A 15,793-nucleotide genomic window follows, 5' to 3' on the forward strand; every position below is an offset into this window, starting at 1 on the left:
TATCTCACAGTAGGTGACTGCATCAAACGTTTAATTCACTGACCTATTTTACAAGCATAAGTTGCTTAGCTCGTTAAATGTTGCTGCTTCAGATTAAACCAGGTCACAATCATAAAATATGGTGTTCTTCCATTTGCAACTCAAGGGTGTATAGAGTTTAACAATGCTTTTCCTCGCCTTAATATTGTGTTGGTGTGAATCAGTTCTGTTTACATGAAAGTAATGCTTTAATATTTTCTGCAGGGAGGAGAGAATGCTGGCTTTACTTACTTAGAGAGCCAGACCCAGCGAGTCCAGCAATTTCAACAACCTCAACAACAAAGAATGCAACCTCTACGAAAAGTCACATTGACAAAAGCGACAGTTCAGCATCAGACCCAAATACAGTCGGCTGTTCCACAGGGTGTAAGAAGCATCCACGGTATACACCAGCCAAAACAGGTAAAAATTTGAAACCAAGAAATGTGCAACCATATTCCACTATATTTATGGTAAAGTAAAATTATTAAAACTTGATGATGCCATAATGCTAGCCATGTCCTTTTTGTGTTTATGCATTTTTATTGCCAGATAATGCAAATTGCAATATGTAATATAATAAATTTATTACGAGCAAATGCCGCACAGTATTACAACTTGTGCAGTTAGAAGAGAAAATTGTGAAATATGTGTGATATTACATAGGCAAAAAATAGTCATGTGGATGGTCGTCAGGCATACTGCTACACTCAAGTATATATAAAGCAAAGAAATGAGTATTAATATGTAACTCAACATGTTAATCAGCTGTGTTCGAAACTAGCAATGCCTTTCTGCCATTGGATTCTGTGAAGGAGGTCCAACGTAGCTGTATTATTTTTTATATGCAAACACATAGCCAGGGATGAAGATAAAATTAGTGATCATCCTCTAAAGCTAATCATCTAATCTATTCCATAGTGGCTTTTCACTAGGGGTTGATTTTGAGATGCTAAGGGAGGAGATATTGTCTGAGTTATGTGTAAACAGCAGTCAGGCCACTAGGAGTGGGAGGACAGATTTGAGGCAGCTTTCCATTCAGCCATAATAAGTTTTGTATCCAGCTCCAGTAGGTCTACTAGAAGCAGATAACTAATTAAGTCAGGGTTATGAGATCATATACTTTAAATATACCCTATCCATAATAATAAATATACAATATACCTTTAACAAGTTCAAAATGGTGGTACCCCCTCCCCCCAGTCAGTCAACCCCCCCCCCCCATAAAACTCTACTGTCCCCAGCTTATACCTACCTTGGGTCTCAGTAGCCTTCTATCAAATTCATTGGGATTTGTTTTTCGGATGTCATATTCTGAAGTTAGGCTTAACAGAAACATTGATTGCTTAGCACAGTAAACTGGCACTCAAGTGATTCACTTAGACAGGATAGAAACATTGAGTGTTATTCCAACTACTGTTTGGAACAGTAGACAAGGCTTTCTTTGGGGCTGTAAAAGAGATAGGGTTTCTCTATAAAGCTATGCAAACAAACGAAATAGAGCAGATTAGTGGTAGTTAACTTTTGTTCCTCTCAAATGTCTTGAGAAAGATCTAATTCGCCCATACCACATTCTGACAATCTTCTCAGTGAAGCATATTGAGATTAGACCCTCTAGATTTTTTTCTAATCAAAAGCAATATGCTTTATACTTACTAAACAAGTGATTCTAATAACCTGTCATTATGGACCAACGAAATGGAGGGCAATTCACATATTCCAGAAAGGCAGGTCTGCAAAGGACATTAACAGGGATTGAGACATGGAACTCTCGGGAGCACCACTTCATTTTGCTGTCCTCCAATGTAAATATAGCCTCTTGAACTAAATTCTAGACTTCTACCACCATTATAAAATAAATGCAATGCAGACCTGCTAGTAATCAGTGACCCCCTATGTAAGGAAATGCCTCCTTGGCATGGTTACCCCCTGACTTTTTGCCTTTGCTGATGCTAAGTTTTGATTTGAAAGTGTGCTGAGGCCTGCTAACCAGGCCCCAGCACCAGTGTTCTTTCCCTAACCTGTACTTTTGTTTTCACAATTGGCACACCCTGGCATCCAGGTAAGTCCCTTGTAACTGGTACCAAGGGCACTGATGCCAGGGAAGGTCTCTAAGGGCTGCAGCATGTCTTATGCCACCCTGGGGACCCCTCACTCAGCACAGACACACTGCTTGCCAGCTTGTGTGTGCTGGTGAGGACAAAACGAGTATGTCGACATGGCACTCCCCTCAGGGTGCCATGCCAACCTCACACTGCCTACAGGTATAGATAAGTCACCCCTCTAGCAGGCCTTACAGCCCTAAGGCAGGGTGCTCTATACCATAGGTGAGGGCACAAGTGCATGAGCACTGTGCCCCTACAGTGTCTAAGCAAAACCTTAGACATTGTAAGTGCAGGGTAGCCATAAGAGTCTATGGTCTGGGAGTCTGTCATGCACGAACTCCACAGCACCATAATGGCTACACTGAAAACTGTGAAGTTTGGTATCAAACTTCTCAGCACAATAAATGCACACTGATGCCGGTGTACATTTTATTTTAACATACACCCCAGAGGGCACCTTAGAGGTGCCCCCTGAAACCTTAACCAACTACCCGTGTAGGCTGACTGGTTTTAGCAGCCTGCCACACTCGAGACATGTTGCTGGCCACATGGGGAGAGTGCCTTTGTCACTCTGTGGCTAGTAACAAAGCCTGTACTGGGTGGAGATGCTTATCACCTCCCCCTTGCAGGAACTATAACACCTGGCGGTGAGCCTCAAAGGCTCACCCCCTTTGTTACAGCACCCCAGGGCATTCCAGCTAGTGGAGTTGCCCGCCCCCTCCAGCCACGGCCCCACTTTTGGCGGCAAGGCCGGAGGAGATAATGAGAAAAACAAGGAGTCGTCACTGGCCAGTCAGGACAGCCCCTAAGGCAACCTGAGCTGAGGTGACTCTGACTTTTAGAAATCCTCCATCTTGCAGATGGAGGATTCCCCCAATAGGGATAGGAATGTGACCCCCTCCCCTTGGTAGGAGGCACAAAGAGGGTTTAGCCACCCTCCGGGCTAGTAGCCATTGGCTACTGCCCTCCCAGACCTAAACACACCCCTAAATTCTGTATTTAGGGGCTCCCCAGAACCTAGGAACTCAGATTCCTGCAACCTAAGAAGAAGAGGACTGCTAAGCTGAAAAAACCCTGCAGAGAAGACGGAGACACCAACTGCTTTGGCCCCAGCTCTACCGACCTGTCTCCCCCCCCTTCTAAAGACACTGCTCCAGCGACGCTTTCCCCAGGGACCAGCGACCTCTGAATCCTCAGAGGTCTGCCCTGCTCTAGAAGGACCAAGAACTCCAGAGGACAGCGGCTCTGTTCATCCAAGACTGCAACTTTGTTACAAAGGAGCAACTTTAAAACAACCTGCGTTTCCCACCGGAAGCGTGAGACTTGCTACTCTGCACCCGACGCCCCCAGCTCGACTTGTGGAGAACAAACACTTCAGGGACGACTCCCCGGCGACTGCGAGACCGTGAGTAGCCAGAGTTGCCCCCCCTGAACCCCCACAGCGAACGCCTGCAGAGGGAATCCTGAGGCTCCCCCTGACCGTGACTGCCTGTTTCCAAGATCCGACGCCCGGTAAAGACTCTGCACCCGCAGCCCCCAGGACCTGAAGGATCCGAACTCCAGTGCAGGAGTGACCCCCAGGAGGCCCTCTCCCTTGCCCAGGTGGTGGCTACCCCGAGGAGCCCCCCCCCCCGCCTGCCTGCCTGCATCGCTGAAGAGACCCCTTGGTCTCCCATTGATTTCTAGTGCTAACCCAACACTTGTTTGCACACTGCATCCGGCCGCCCCGTGCTGCTGAGGGTGTACTTTCTGTGCTGACATGTGTCCCCCCCGGTGCCCTACAAAACCCCCCTGGTCTGCCCTCCGAAGACTCTGGTACTTACCTGCTGGCAGACTGGAACCGGGGCACCCCCTTCTCCATTGAAGCCTATGCGTTTTGGGCACCACTTTGACCTCTGCACCTGACCGGCCCTGAGCTGCTGGTGTGGTAACTTTGGGGTTGCTCTGAACCCCCAACGGTGGGCTACCTTGGACCCAAACTTGAACCCCGTAGGTGGTTTACTTACCTGCAAAAACTAACTAACTCTTACTCCCCCCAGGAACTGTTGAAAATTGCACTGTCTAGTTTAAAAAAAGCAATATGTGATTTATGTGAAGACTGTATATGCTATTTTGATTATTCAAAGTTCCTGAAGTACCTACCTGCAATACCTTTCGTTTGAAGAATTACATGTGAATTTGAACCAGTGGTTCTTAAAATAAACTAAGAAAATATATTTTTCTATACAAAAACCTATTGGCCTGGAATTGTCTCTGAGTGTGTGTTGCTCATTTATTGCCTGTGTGTGTACAACAAATGCTTAACACTACTCCTTTGATAAGCCTACTGCTCGACCACACTTTCACAAAATAGAGCATTAGTATTATCTCTTTTTGCCACTATCTTACCTCTAAGGGGAACCCTTGGACTATGTGCATACTATTCCTTACTTTGAAATAGTGCATACAGAGCCAACTTCCTACACCCTAACAATAGACATATGGTATGTCACAAAACACACCCTCAGGGGCACAGGGGCGGCCGGGTGCAGTGTGAAAAGTTGGCGTCAGGTTTGCTATAAGAATGAATGGAGGGACCCGGGGGTCACTTAGGCGCTGCAGGCAGCGCACAGGGGGGCTTCTTGGGCCAGCCACCGACTAGGCTAGGAAGAGGGCCACCTGCTGGTCACTCCTGCACTGGAGGTTGGTTCCTTTCGGTCCTGGGGCTGCAGGTGCAGTGCTTGATCCAGGCGTCGGGTTCTTTGTTACCAGGCAGTCACGGTCAGGGGAAGCCTCTGGATCCTCTCTGCAGGCATCGCTGTGGGGGTGCAGTGGGGTCGTCTCAGGTTACTCACGAAGTTGCAGTTGCCTGGGAGTCCTCTCTGGAGCTCGAGCCGGGGGCGTCGGGTGCAAAGGGTGAAGTTTCATGCTTCCGGCGGGAAGAGTGAGTTCTTTAAAAGTTGTTTCTTTTTTGCAAAGATGTTGCTGTTGTTGCACAGTGCAGCTGGTCTTGGGAGTTTCTTGGTCTTTCGGGTTCAGGGCAACCCTCTGAGTCCTCAGAGGTCGCTGGTCCCTGTCGGATGCGTCGCTGGGAAGGTTCTTTGAGACTGGAGACAGGCCAGCAGGGCTGGGGCCAAGTCAGTTGTTGTCTCTGTCGTCTCTTCAGAGATTTCAGATCAGCAGTCCTTCTTCTTTGTGTAGTTTGCAGGAGTCTGATTCCCTGGGTTCAGGGTCGCCCCTAAATACTAAATTTAGGGGTGTGTTTAGGTCCTGGAGGGTGGCTACACCCTCTTTGTGCCTCCTTCCTGGGGGGAGGGGGTCACATCCCTAATCCTATATGTGGAATCCTCCAAACTCAAGGTGGAGGATTTCTAAAGGCAGAGGTCACCTCAGCTCAGGACACCTTAGGGGCTGTCCTGACTGGTGGGTGACTCCTCCTTGTTTTTCTCATTATCCTCTCCTGCCTTGCCACCAGAAGTGGGGGCAGTAGCCAGAGGGGTGGGCATCTCCACTAGCTGGGATTCCCTGGGGTGCTGTAACAAAAGGCATGAGCCTTTGCGGCTCACCACCGGGTGTTACTCATCCTGCAGGGGGAGGTGAGAAGCACCTCCACCCAATGCAGGCTTTGTCCCTGGCCACAGAGTGACAAAGGTACTCACCCCATGTAGCCAGAAACTGGTCGGCCTAGCACTAGGAGTCGGACTGGTATTCAGGGGGCATCTCTAAGATGCCCTCTGGGTGAATTTTGCAGGAAATCATACACTGGCATCAGTGTGCATTTATTGTGCTGAGAAGTTTGATACCAAACTTCCCAGATTTCAGTGTAGCCATTATGGAACTGTAGAGTTTGTGTTTGACATTCCCAGACAATATACTCTTTATGGCTATCCTGCACTTACAATGTCTAACGTTTTGCTTAGACACTGTACGGGCATAGTGCTCATGCACCTATGCCCTCACCTGTGGTATAGTGCAAACAAAAGAAGGCAACAGTGATTAAAGTAGCCTCACATCTAAAAAAAAAAAAAATGTACAGACTATCGATACAAAGTACTCAAACCCTATAACACGTGTTGCCACTATGTGTAACCTGGAATCACCAAAGCAAAAACCAGTAAATAACGAGAAAAAGAAAATATAGTGGAGCACTCAGGATCTATCTAGGACCCTCTTATAATAATCAATGAAGCCATAGAAAAGGGGAATTAGATCAAAATGTAACCAACTACGAAAAACAAACAATTAAAGAATAAATCATTAAGGTGTTGAGATTATATATGTTATCCACAATTTTATTAGTTAATTAGCTATAAATAAATTGTGCAATATATTGAACTATCCTATCCTAATATCATAAAAACACATAAGAGTTACCCAAAAACAATGCTGCAAAATGAATAACTGTCCGTGATTGTAAGGATCAACTTGATACTTTAAACCCAAAAGTTCATTCTTTGTAAGTCTTCAAAGATTCCAAGTGATCCTCCGTCCATGAGGTGTGAAAACCAAGAATCCAATGGGCTATTGAGCCCTGTTCTTCAATTTTTATGACTCTTCCACCACAAAAGAAAGAATTTCAGTCCATGCAAAGATTTGCTGTCTTTCTAGGTCTTCCACCGCTTGAGAACCAGTTACAGTCCATATGAAGTTATCTTTGCCTTTCACCCCATATAGGTTTTTTGCCGACACATGTTTCGTCCTGTTATGGGACTTTATCAAGGCTTGTATTTGGTATCTAATGATCATCCAATTTTTCAGGTCCTATGAGGTTCAACTCTTTAATGCAGAGGCTTATACTCTTGCAGCAACCTGGCTTCATACCCCAGCGATCAACAGCATTTAACCTCTGAACATTGATGGCTGTATTGCACAGGATACATCCAGAGCTGTCGACGGTGGCATAGCTTTTCAGTTCCTTTATGACAGGTTCGCCAGATAGGATGTGTTCCGTAAAGGTAGTGGAAAAGTGTCTCAAACACTCAGTGCTCTCTCTCAGGTTTGTGGTAATGTTTTTTTCTTCCTGTAATCGGGCCCTAACGGATGCGATAATGTTTAGAGCACTTCTCTGCATCCAAAGCCATCTCAGTAATCCTCTTTACTCTAAAATCTCTCACTTGGCTTGCAACTTTGCCCAATATTTTCGCATCCGTTGGGTCCCGATTACGGGAAGAAAAAACATTACCACAAACCTGAGCGTGGAGTTGTCCTGGTCTTCACGTCTACCATTGTCTCCTTCTCGTACTGACTTCGATTTGCGGGCCCACTGAAGGAGTCATTCTCATGGACGCCATTCTCCATCGTCGTCAAGAGTTAAGTCTTGTTGCAAGCGGTCAGTCACAAAAGTTGCAGACTTCGCCTCATACGACCCCTCATGATTCCTCGGTTGAGGAGTGTAGGTCGTAGTCTACCCTTTGTCTCCCTCTCTTTCCAGGGGAAGGGATGACTAGAACAGATGCGTGAATATTATGCTTCCTTTTGCGCTGTCTTTGGTGAATCGCCTTCCTCTGGAGTGCCTGTGGGTCCCAAGGAGGTGCAAAGTGCCTTCACTGTCTACGCCAGCAAGTTTGCCCTCGGCGTCAGTTAGACCTTCAGCATCGGTTGACAAAGCTGTTGCAATCCTTTTGCGCAGCCCTTTGGGGTTTCCACCTTCAGCACTGGTATCCGATCAGCCGAATCCGGCAACTCTACTGGCGGCGCTTATCGAAGTCAAGTCCCTCCTTCTATCTCAAATCAAAATAGATGTCAGTAAATTGCCTTCTCAATGCTAGGTGATGTTGGGAATGGCGCAGGTCATGCCTGTTAACCCTGATCTTCCTCCACAAGAGTCCCCTCATGTGTATACTGCTGAGGGAGATGGTGGAGAGGCCGTAGAGGAGTTTGGATATTCATTAACCTCATAGAGAGGTCAGCTTGCCAACTAACATGGGTGTCGGCTAGTGGCTTGGATTTTCTCCAGCCTCGGGCTTGCTTTCCACCCCCTTGACTTGCTACGGTGCGAGCTCCTCTTTTGCAGACATGCTGAGAAGGGTTTCTCTAGTGTTGGATCTGACACTTCCTTCAGTGGAATAAACTTCAGATCCCCTAATTAATGTCCTCTATCCAGGCCACACAATGTGTTGAACCAGTGCTTCCTACAGCAAAGCCCTACATGATGCTTTGTTAGGGGCTTGGGCTAAGCCTGATACAGAGGCCTCTGTTGCCAGGGCTATATCCCAGAGGCACAGACCTGCCCCTAGTGATCTGGCTTGTCTAATAAGACATCCCACTCATCGACATTTGGTGGCACAGGCCCCTTTGGCCTCCCATGATATTGAGTCCCTCGCACATGTCACATCTGATAGGGAGTCCAGGAGTCTAGACGTCTGTGACTGGCATATTTTTCCCTCCACAAGTTCTGCTCTACACTCTGTGAATATAACTTGTGTTCTTGTACGTTTCTCTCATTCTTTGTGGGATTTATTGGCGAACATCTTGCTTACGTTTCTGGAAAATATCAGGAGCTCTTTTCCTCCTATGATTAAAGATGGCCAGTGTATTAAGCTGGGTTCTGGTTGTAGTAAAAAAAAAAAAAAAAAACACACACACATACAAGCCGTCTGTTTTTTTTTTTTTTTTTTGGCCTGGTGTCAGTATGTTTTGACTGTAGTACACTGGGATACTACTAAATAGGACCCCAGTGTCTGTGCTTTCTCTCTCTTTCCTCTAAATTTGGTTACTGGTAAACTTTTTACACCCACAATTGGCATACAGGTGCACACGTGTAAGTCCCTGGTAAATGGTAATTAGGTACCCCTGGGCATTGGTACACCAGGAGACCTTCCCATGGGCTGCAGCATGTGTAATGCCACCCATGGGTATTTCCAGACACTGCAAGTCACCCCTGTGGTAGGCCTTTCAGCCCAAGTGCAGGGTGCATGTCCCTAAGTGTGAGGGTACCCTTGCATGAGCAGGGGTACTCCTACAAGCCTCAGACTCCGTTCCCTGGGCTTTGTAAGTGCGGGGAAGCCATCATAAGGTATGTAGTGGTCACTGGTTAACACAAGTGGTCCAACTACACAATGTCTTCTCCGAACCTAGGCATGTTTGGTTTCAAACATGTCGGCATCTTGCAACTACATCAATTCCAGTGCTAGTTTCATGATCCCCTGTGATGTGGGGGTTCCTTAGAGGATCCCCTAGTTCTGCCTGTACAGCCTTATGGGTCTGGCTACCAGTTCATTCTGCTGCCGACCTCAGACACTGTTCTGCCCGCCTGCTGGTGAGCCTGGCTCAGGCACAGGAAGGCAGAACAAAGGATTTCCAGCAAGGGAGAAGTGTGGCCACCTCCCCTTGTGTATTAGGTGTCTAAGGGGTGGGGCGGCCTCTGAGCGCAAAGGACACATTTGGTGGCCTTGCATAATCCTGTTTGCACCAGTTCAGGAACCCCTGGTTCTGTCTACAAACTGCACAAAGGACAGGGGGAGCGACCACCCCGCTGTCCAGCTCCTCCCTTAAGAAGGTGCAGAGAGCTCTGCTAGGTGGCCGGTTGATTTTGCCATCTTGAAAACAAGCTGGGCGGAGGCCCCTGGGAGCATCTGACTGGTTAGGCTAGGTAGATGACGTCCCTGACCCCCTCTGATAGGTGGGTCACTTCAGAGAGTGTCCAACCCCCTGTTATTTCTCCAGATCCTGCAAGAATTTTGCAACATCCAAGTCTGTGCATCCTCTAGGGTCACAAGGACTCTGTTTGCACCTGGAAGCATTAAGGAATCTCCCTTGGAGTGAAGGAGTCACTCCCCTGCATCCGCAGGCACCTCAGTGCAACGTCAACCGGCTAGTAGGGTCTCCTGTCCCATGGACATTGAAAGGCTCTGCATCACAGATGCAGTCCTGCTAGTCTTCTGACCAACTTGGGAGACTGTGGGCCCCTGCTCCGGCCACTGGACTGGAACCTGCACAGCAACTATTGCTCTCGCCAAGGCTTGTTGACTCTTCATCCAGGAGATCTTCAGGCACCAAGAAGATAAGCTCCTGTCCTTCAACTCCTGCTATTTGGGACTTCTGTTTTGTTGTGCTGCTGAAGCCTCCTCATGACTCCCTGTGTCCATCGACTGTGGGTCACTTGTGTTGGCTTCAACGACTTGTGCTGAGGGCCAGCTCTCACTCCTCCTCAAGGGTAGAGTCTCCTCGACCTTGCTGATTCCCAAAAGTCTGTAAATACATCTTCAGCTCCTGCTTGCATTTGTTAGTGCTTGTTTGTGACCTGGCCGGTGACTGACCATTCTCCAATCTGGCAACCATCGAGGGACAGCTCGTAGGTGACTTCTGGGATCTTCTGCAGCTCTCCTAGACCCCACAACTGGACTTCTTCCTCCACCGACCTGCAGGAACTTCACCCCTTGGAGGGTGGGCATTGCCCCCTGCCTCTGAGGGTGCTGGGCTGTGTTCCCTTCCTTTTCAGGTCCTTCACGTCCGGAATCCGTCCCCGGGTTCCACCGTCCTGGTCCACGGGTCATGACTGCAGCTGGACAATCTGAGGCTTCCACTGACTTCAGAGAGAGTCGCTTTTCCCCTCTGCATCCGGCTCCCCTGGTGTAGGTATACCTGTCTTTTGGGTATCCCTTGGTGGGGGCACTCGCCAACCTTTCTCTTGCCTGTTGGTTTCCTCTGGACCCACTGGGAAGGGTCCTGAAACACACAAAATCCAAACACTATTTCCTTGTGTTAGTCTATGGGACGACTGGGTAGATAACCACTCTGCACCAGGTCACTGGGACACTTACTGTACTTACCTCTGGTAATTTCATCTACCCCAGCCAACTACCACACTAACCTTGGTTGGGTTCACTATTTTGCATTCCACTTACTTAGTATATGGTTTGCCCCCCTCCATAGGACCCCATGCTATTTCTGCTTGTTATTTTGTGTTTATAATGTGTGTAGATGTCTTCAAAGGGAGATATACCAATGATAGTCTAGTAGTTAGTGCTGTAATAAAGAATCCTTTATGTTCGCTGACATAAGTAGCTGCAGATACACGTGCTTTGCATAAGTCCGCCATCTAATGTTGGGCTCGGAGTGTTACATGTTGTTTTTCTTCGAAGAAGCTTTTTTGAGACACCAGGTTGAGTGACTCCACCGCTCGGTGATAGTGCTCATGGGCATCGAGTCCTTTGTTAGATTGTTTTCTTTCTGCTTTTGGGTTCCGACATGTTCCCTCTCGCTCCGGTAGATCTCAGTTCACTACTATCTAAACTTCTCTATCTTTCCTTTAACCCCTTCGGTGCCAGGCCTTTCCCCCTCCTGTGCCAAGCCTTTTTCGGCTATTTGGGGCAGTTTGCATTTAGGCCCTCATAACTTTTGTCCACATAAGCTATCCGCACCAAATTTGTGTCCTAAACTCACCATCTTCCCAGCTATCAGGAACAGGCAGACTCGAATCAGAAAACTAAATTTTTCAACACAATTTTGGCATTTTACTGGGACATACCCCATTTTTACATTGCCTAAGGGGTCGCTCCCCTTGCTTGAAATTAGCACAAAATAATAACCCGATCTGCCTCCCATAGGGGGAGGCAGAAAAGGCCTAAAAATATTCTCCCGCCCCCCCCAGGGGAGTGGCCCTTGCCCAAGGGGCCGCTCCCCTTAAGCGCAAGTATAAAAAGAAAAATAAATCCCTGCTGTCTAGTGCTTATTGCCCCCCTTGAGGGCAGATTGGACTAATGAAAATAGGCTGATCAGCCCCCAAGTGCGGCAGAAATGGCCTAAAATAAATTTGTGAAGCGATCTGGCTGCTGAAATGCTCTGTGAAACTTCAAAGGGAAGGGAACTCCTTTCTTTCCCTTTTGAAGCCTCTCAGGCCCCCATCACATGATCAGAAGAGAAATCCAAAGCATCCAGCGCGATGGGAGGTGGCGATCCCGCTCTGACGTCATCAGACATTACTGGAGGAGGTTGGAAGGGGCTTCCCCTTCCATCCCTGCCCTGTGAGGGTGGGAGGGAAGCCCAAGGAGGGAGCGCTAGCGCTCCCTCTAAGCTCAGGTGCCAGGACGTAATGGTTAGGTCCTTGTCACAGGAGCACTGTGCCGGTGGACGTAACTATTACGTCCACGGCACAGAACCGATTAAACGTTAGTATAATTTTTGAAAGCGTTTTCCATACTACACTCGATCCGATTGTAGCGTCTGGATCGATTAAATGCCCTTTCAGGTGCCCTCACCCTTCTCTAGCTATGGATCATTTTGATTCTGCCCTCAGTGCCACGCTAAGTTCCCCTTCATCGACTAATACTAGGTGTGTAATCTCTGCCTCTCTCTGGACCACAAGGCAGAAACCTGCGAGGCGTGCCGATCCTTCTGCTCCAAAAACACTCTGCGAGGGTCGGTTAGAGATGGTATCGCATTCGACCAAACAAATGCCCAACATGTTCGTGAGGAACAGGCGCAGACTGCAGTTTACATCGCAGACTCCGATTCCGACCGTGACTCAAATGGGGACAGTGAAGTTATTCCTGCATGGGAGTACATAAGTACGCTAGCCCCTTCCCATCACCAAAAACATTAAAAAAAAGTTAGCTCAAATGGTCTTTGGTCCAACACTGCTTGCCAGCCATAGTTAGACCTGAAAATTACATCTCGACCACCAGCCCTTAGGTTCAGCATTGAAGAAGATCAAAATGCATTCGACCGAACAGACTAGCACCCCTGTTTCGGGATTGAGTCGCAAAGTGGAGGCTTCCACTTTGGAACCAAAATGCTTACACACCACCTCAGAGCCAAAGCATCCATGCTCCTCTTTGGAGCCAAAAAAAACTCCAACCTGCTTCACAGTCCACGTTTTCGTCCCAATTAAAGGAGACAGTCACCACGCTTTCAGAGCACACAACTATGGGAAGTAAACGTGTTCCATCTGCAGAGGAGTTATCAGACACTAGGCCTATTCTGGAAGTGATGGATGATAAACAACAGAAAATACAGATTCAAAAAGACACTGAGAAAATGATTGCCTCTCCTCCTTTAATAACCAAAAGTAAACTGTTTTTCCAAGATAGGTTGGAAGCTGGGTCTTCACCTGCAAAAATATTTAAGCACAAGAAGAAACCAAAGCAGTACCACAACCTTCTCCACTGCATTCTCCTGTGCTTCCCACTTGTCCTCTACCTGATACTCCACCACCTTCACCTACACAGTATTCTATGCAGTCTCCTGTCTCTTTACATAGGGATTATATGGGTGACAATACTTATACTGTAGAACCATGGGAAATGTACGATTCAGACCCTATCCCATTTAATGACCCTGATCTATATCCCACTAGGCCATCTCCCCCCGAGACACCACAGCTTATAAACAGGTCATTGCTAGAGCAGCCACATACCACAATGTTCAGCTGCACTCTGAACCCATAGAGAATTACTTTCTATTCAACACGCTATCCTCTACACATAAACAGTACCAATGTTTGCCAAAGCTACCTGGCATGTTAAAACATGCTGATGATATTTTTAAAGAACCAGCAAAGGCTAGGGTACTCACACAGAGTGTGGACCAAAACTATAAAGCTGCACCATCAGATCCACTCTTTATTACACAACAATTGCCACCTGATTCCATTGTTGTCAGTGCAGCTAGAAAGATGGCAAATAGTCAGTCCACTGGGGATGCCCCTCCCCCTGATAAAGACAGCTGCAAAATTAATGCAGCAGGTAAGAGTGGCAACTCAAGCTGCAATTCGGTGGCCAACTCCCAAGCTCTTTTAGCCAGGTACAACAGGGCCCATTGGGACGAGATGCAATAGTTCCTCCAATATCTCCCATCAGAACACCAAAAAAGGGCACAGCAGGTGGCGGCAGAAGGACAGGCTAATGCCAACAGTCAAACTATAGATCTGCCCTAGATGCAGCAGACACAGCAACTAGGGGTATAAATACTAGCGTCCTGATCAGGAGGCATGCTTGGTTGCAGTACTCAGGATTCAAACCTTAGATACAGCAAGTGGTCCTTAATATGCCATTTAACAAACAGCTATTTGGACCAGAGGTGGATACCACCATCGAAATTTGTTTTTAAAAAAAGGACTCTGGCACAGCAAAGGCCATGGGTGCCCTTTACACAACACGTTTGGGGTACTTTTCGCAAGCCCCAATTCAGAGGGTATTTTAAAACCCAAACATCAAGGGCCACTACGTCCCAACAAAAGCAGGGACAACAGTATTACTCTGGAGAGTCTTTTAGAGGATCCTATAGAGGACAACTTTAGAAATAGGGGGAGATCAGTTGCCACAAGAGGTACACTCCACCTCATCAAAGCAGTGGCTTTTTCTACATCCCCACACAGCACACATCTCCTGTGGGAGGAAGACTGCAACATTTCTACCATCAATGGCACACCATTACATCAGATCAATGGATACTCTCAATTATCCACAATGGTTATTGCCTAGAACTCATCTCCACTCCACCAAATATTCCCCCTCATTCACACAGGCTTTCCCCAGACCACCTCGTTCTGCTAAAACAAGAGGTTCAATCACTTCTACTCAAAGGTGCAATAGAGATCGTCCCTATAACTCAACAAGGGACAGGAGTATATTCTATATACTTTCTCATAACAAAAAAGGATGGCACTCTCAGACCAATCTTCGATCTCAGACCCCTCAATCAGTACGTTCTCTCAGAGCATTTCCACATGGTCACTCTTCAGGCTGTCTTTCCTTTGCTACAAAAACAAGACTGCATGACAGCATTAGATCTAAAATATGCTTACTTCCATTTTCCATATATCTAGCACACCTCAAATACTTAAGGTTTGTGATAGCAGGCAAACACTACCAATTGATAGTGCTTCCCTTTTGGGGTAACAACAGCACCAAGGGTATTTACCAAATACTTAGCATTGGTTGCAGCATACCTCAGAAGACAGCATATACATGTTTTTCCCTATCTGGACAACTGGCTCATAAAAACCAGCACCATTCAAACCTGTAAACAGCACACATAATACACAATTGATACCCTACACAGCCTAGGGTTCACAATCAATTACCAGAAATCTCACCTTCAGTCAGCACTGATATAACCATATCTGGGAGCATTTCTGAACACTCAAACAGCATTAGCTTACCCAAACCCACAAAGAATTCAAGCATTTCACTGTCTCGTATCTCAGCTACAATACAATCAGACTTACACAGTAAGGTTTAAAATGAAACTATTGGGAAAAATGGCATTGTACAGATCAATAGTGCCAAATGCACTTCTAAATATGAGACCCCTACCAGTGTCTACAGTTGACTCAGACACAGGGTCAACTTCATGATCTAGTGTTGTTGGACTGCCAAGCTAACAACTCTCTGCAGTGGTGGAATCACACAAACTTAGAAAAAGGGAGGCCATTTCAGGACTCTGTGCCCCAGACCATAATCACCACAGATGTATCAATGACAGGTTGGGAAGCCCATCACAACCATCTCACTCTACAGGGAGAATGGGACTCATATCAGCAGACTTAGCACATAAACCACATGGAACTACTAGCATTGTTCTTAGCACTCAAAGCATTTCAGCCATAGGTCACACAATTCAGTGTTAGTAAGGACAGACAACAATGTATTATCTGCAAAAACAAGGGGTGGACACTCATCCCAATTGTCCCATCGAGCACAGACAATTGGGAAGTGGGCAATTCACAATCACATTCACCTACTAGCAGA

The 15,793-nt window shown here is 47.0% G+C and overlaps 1 protein-coding gene across 2 annotated transcripts in view; it reads left to right on the top strand.

Moving 5' to 3' along the window:
* RBM33 (RNA binding motif protein 33) overlaps positions 1-15,793 on the top strand; it is a 739,069-nt gene that overhangs the window by 562,507 nt on the left and 160,769 nt on the right. For both annotated transcript variants that reach the window (XM_069211143.1, XM_069211144.1), the window contains exon 16: positions 244-441. In XM_069211143.1, the coding sequence (XP_069067244.1) occupies positions 244-441 (198 nt within the window). The remainder of the gene's footprint in view (positions 1-243; positions 442-15,793) is intronic.

Source organism: Pleurodeles waltl, chromosome 10 (genome assembly GCF_031143425.1).
Source record: "Pleurodeles waltl isolate 20211129_DDA chromosome 10, aPleWal1.hap1.20221129, whole genome shotgun sequence".
In the NCBI taxonomy this organism is placed as follows: Eukaryota; Metazoa; Chordata; class Amphibia; order Caudata; family Salamandridae; genus Pleurodeles; species Pleurodeles waltl.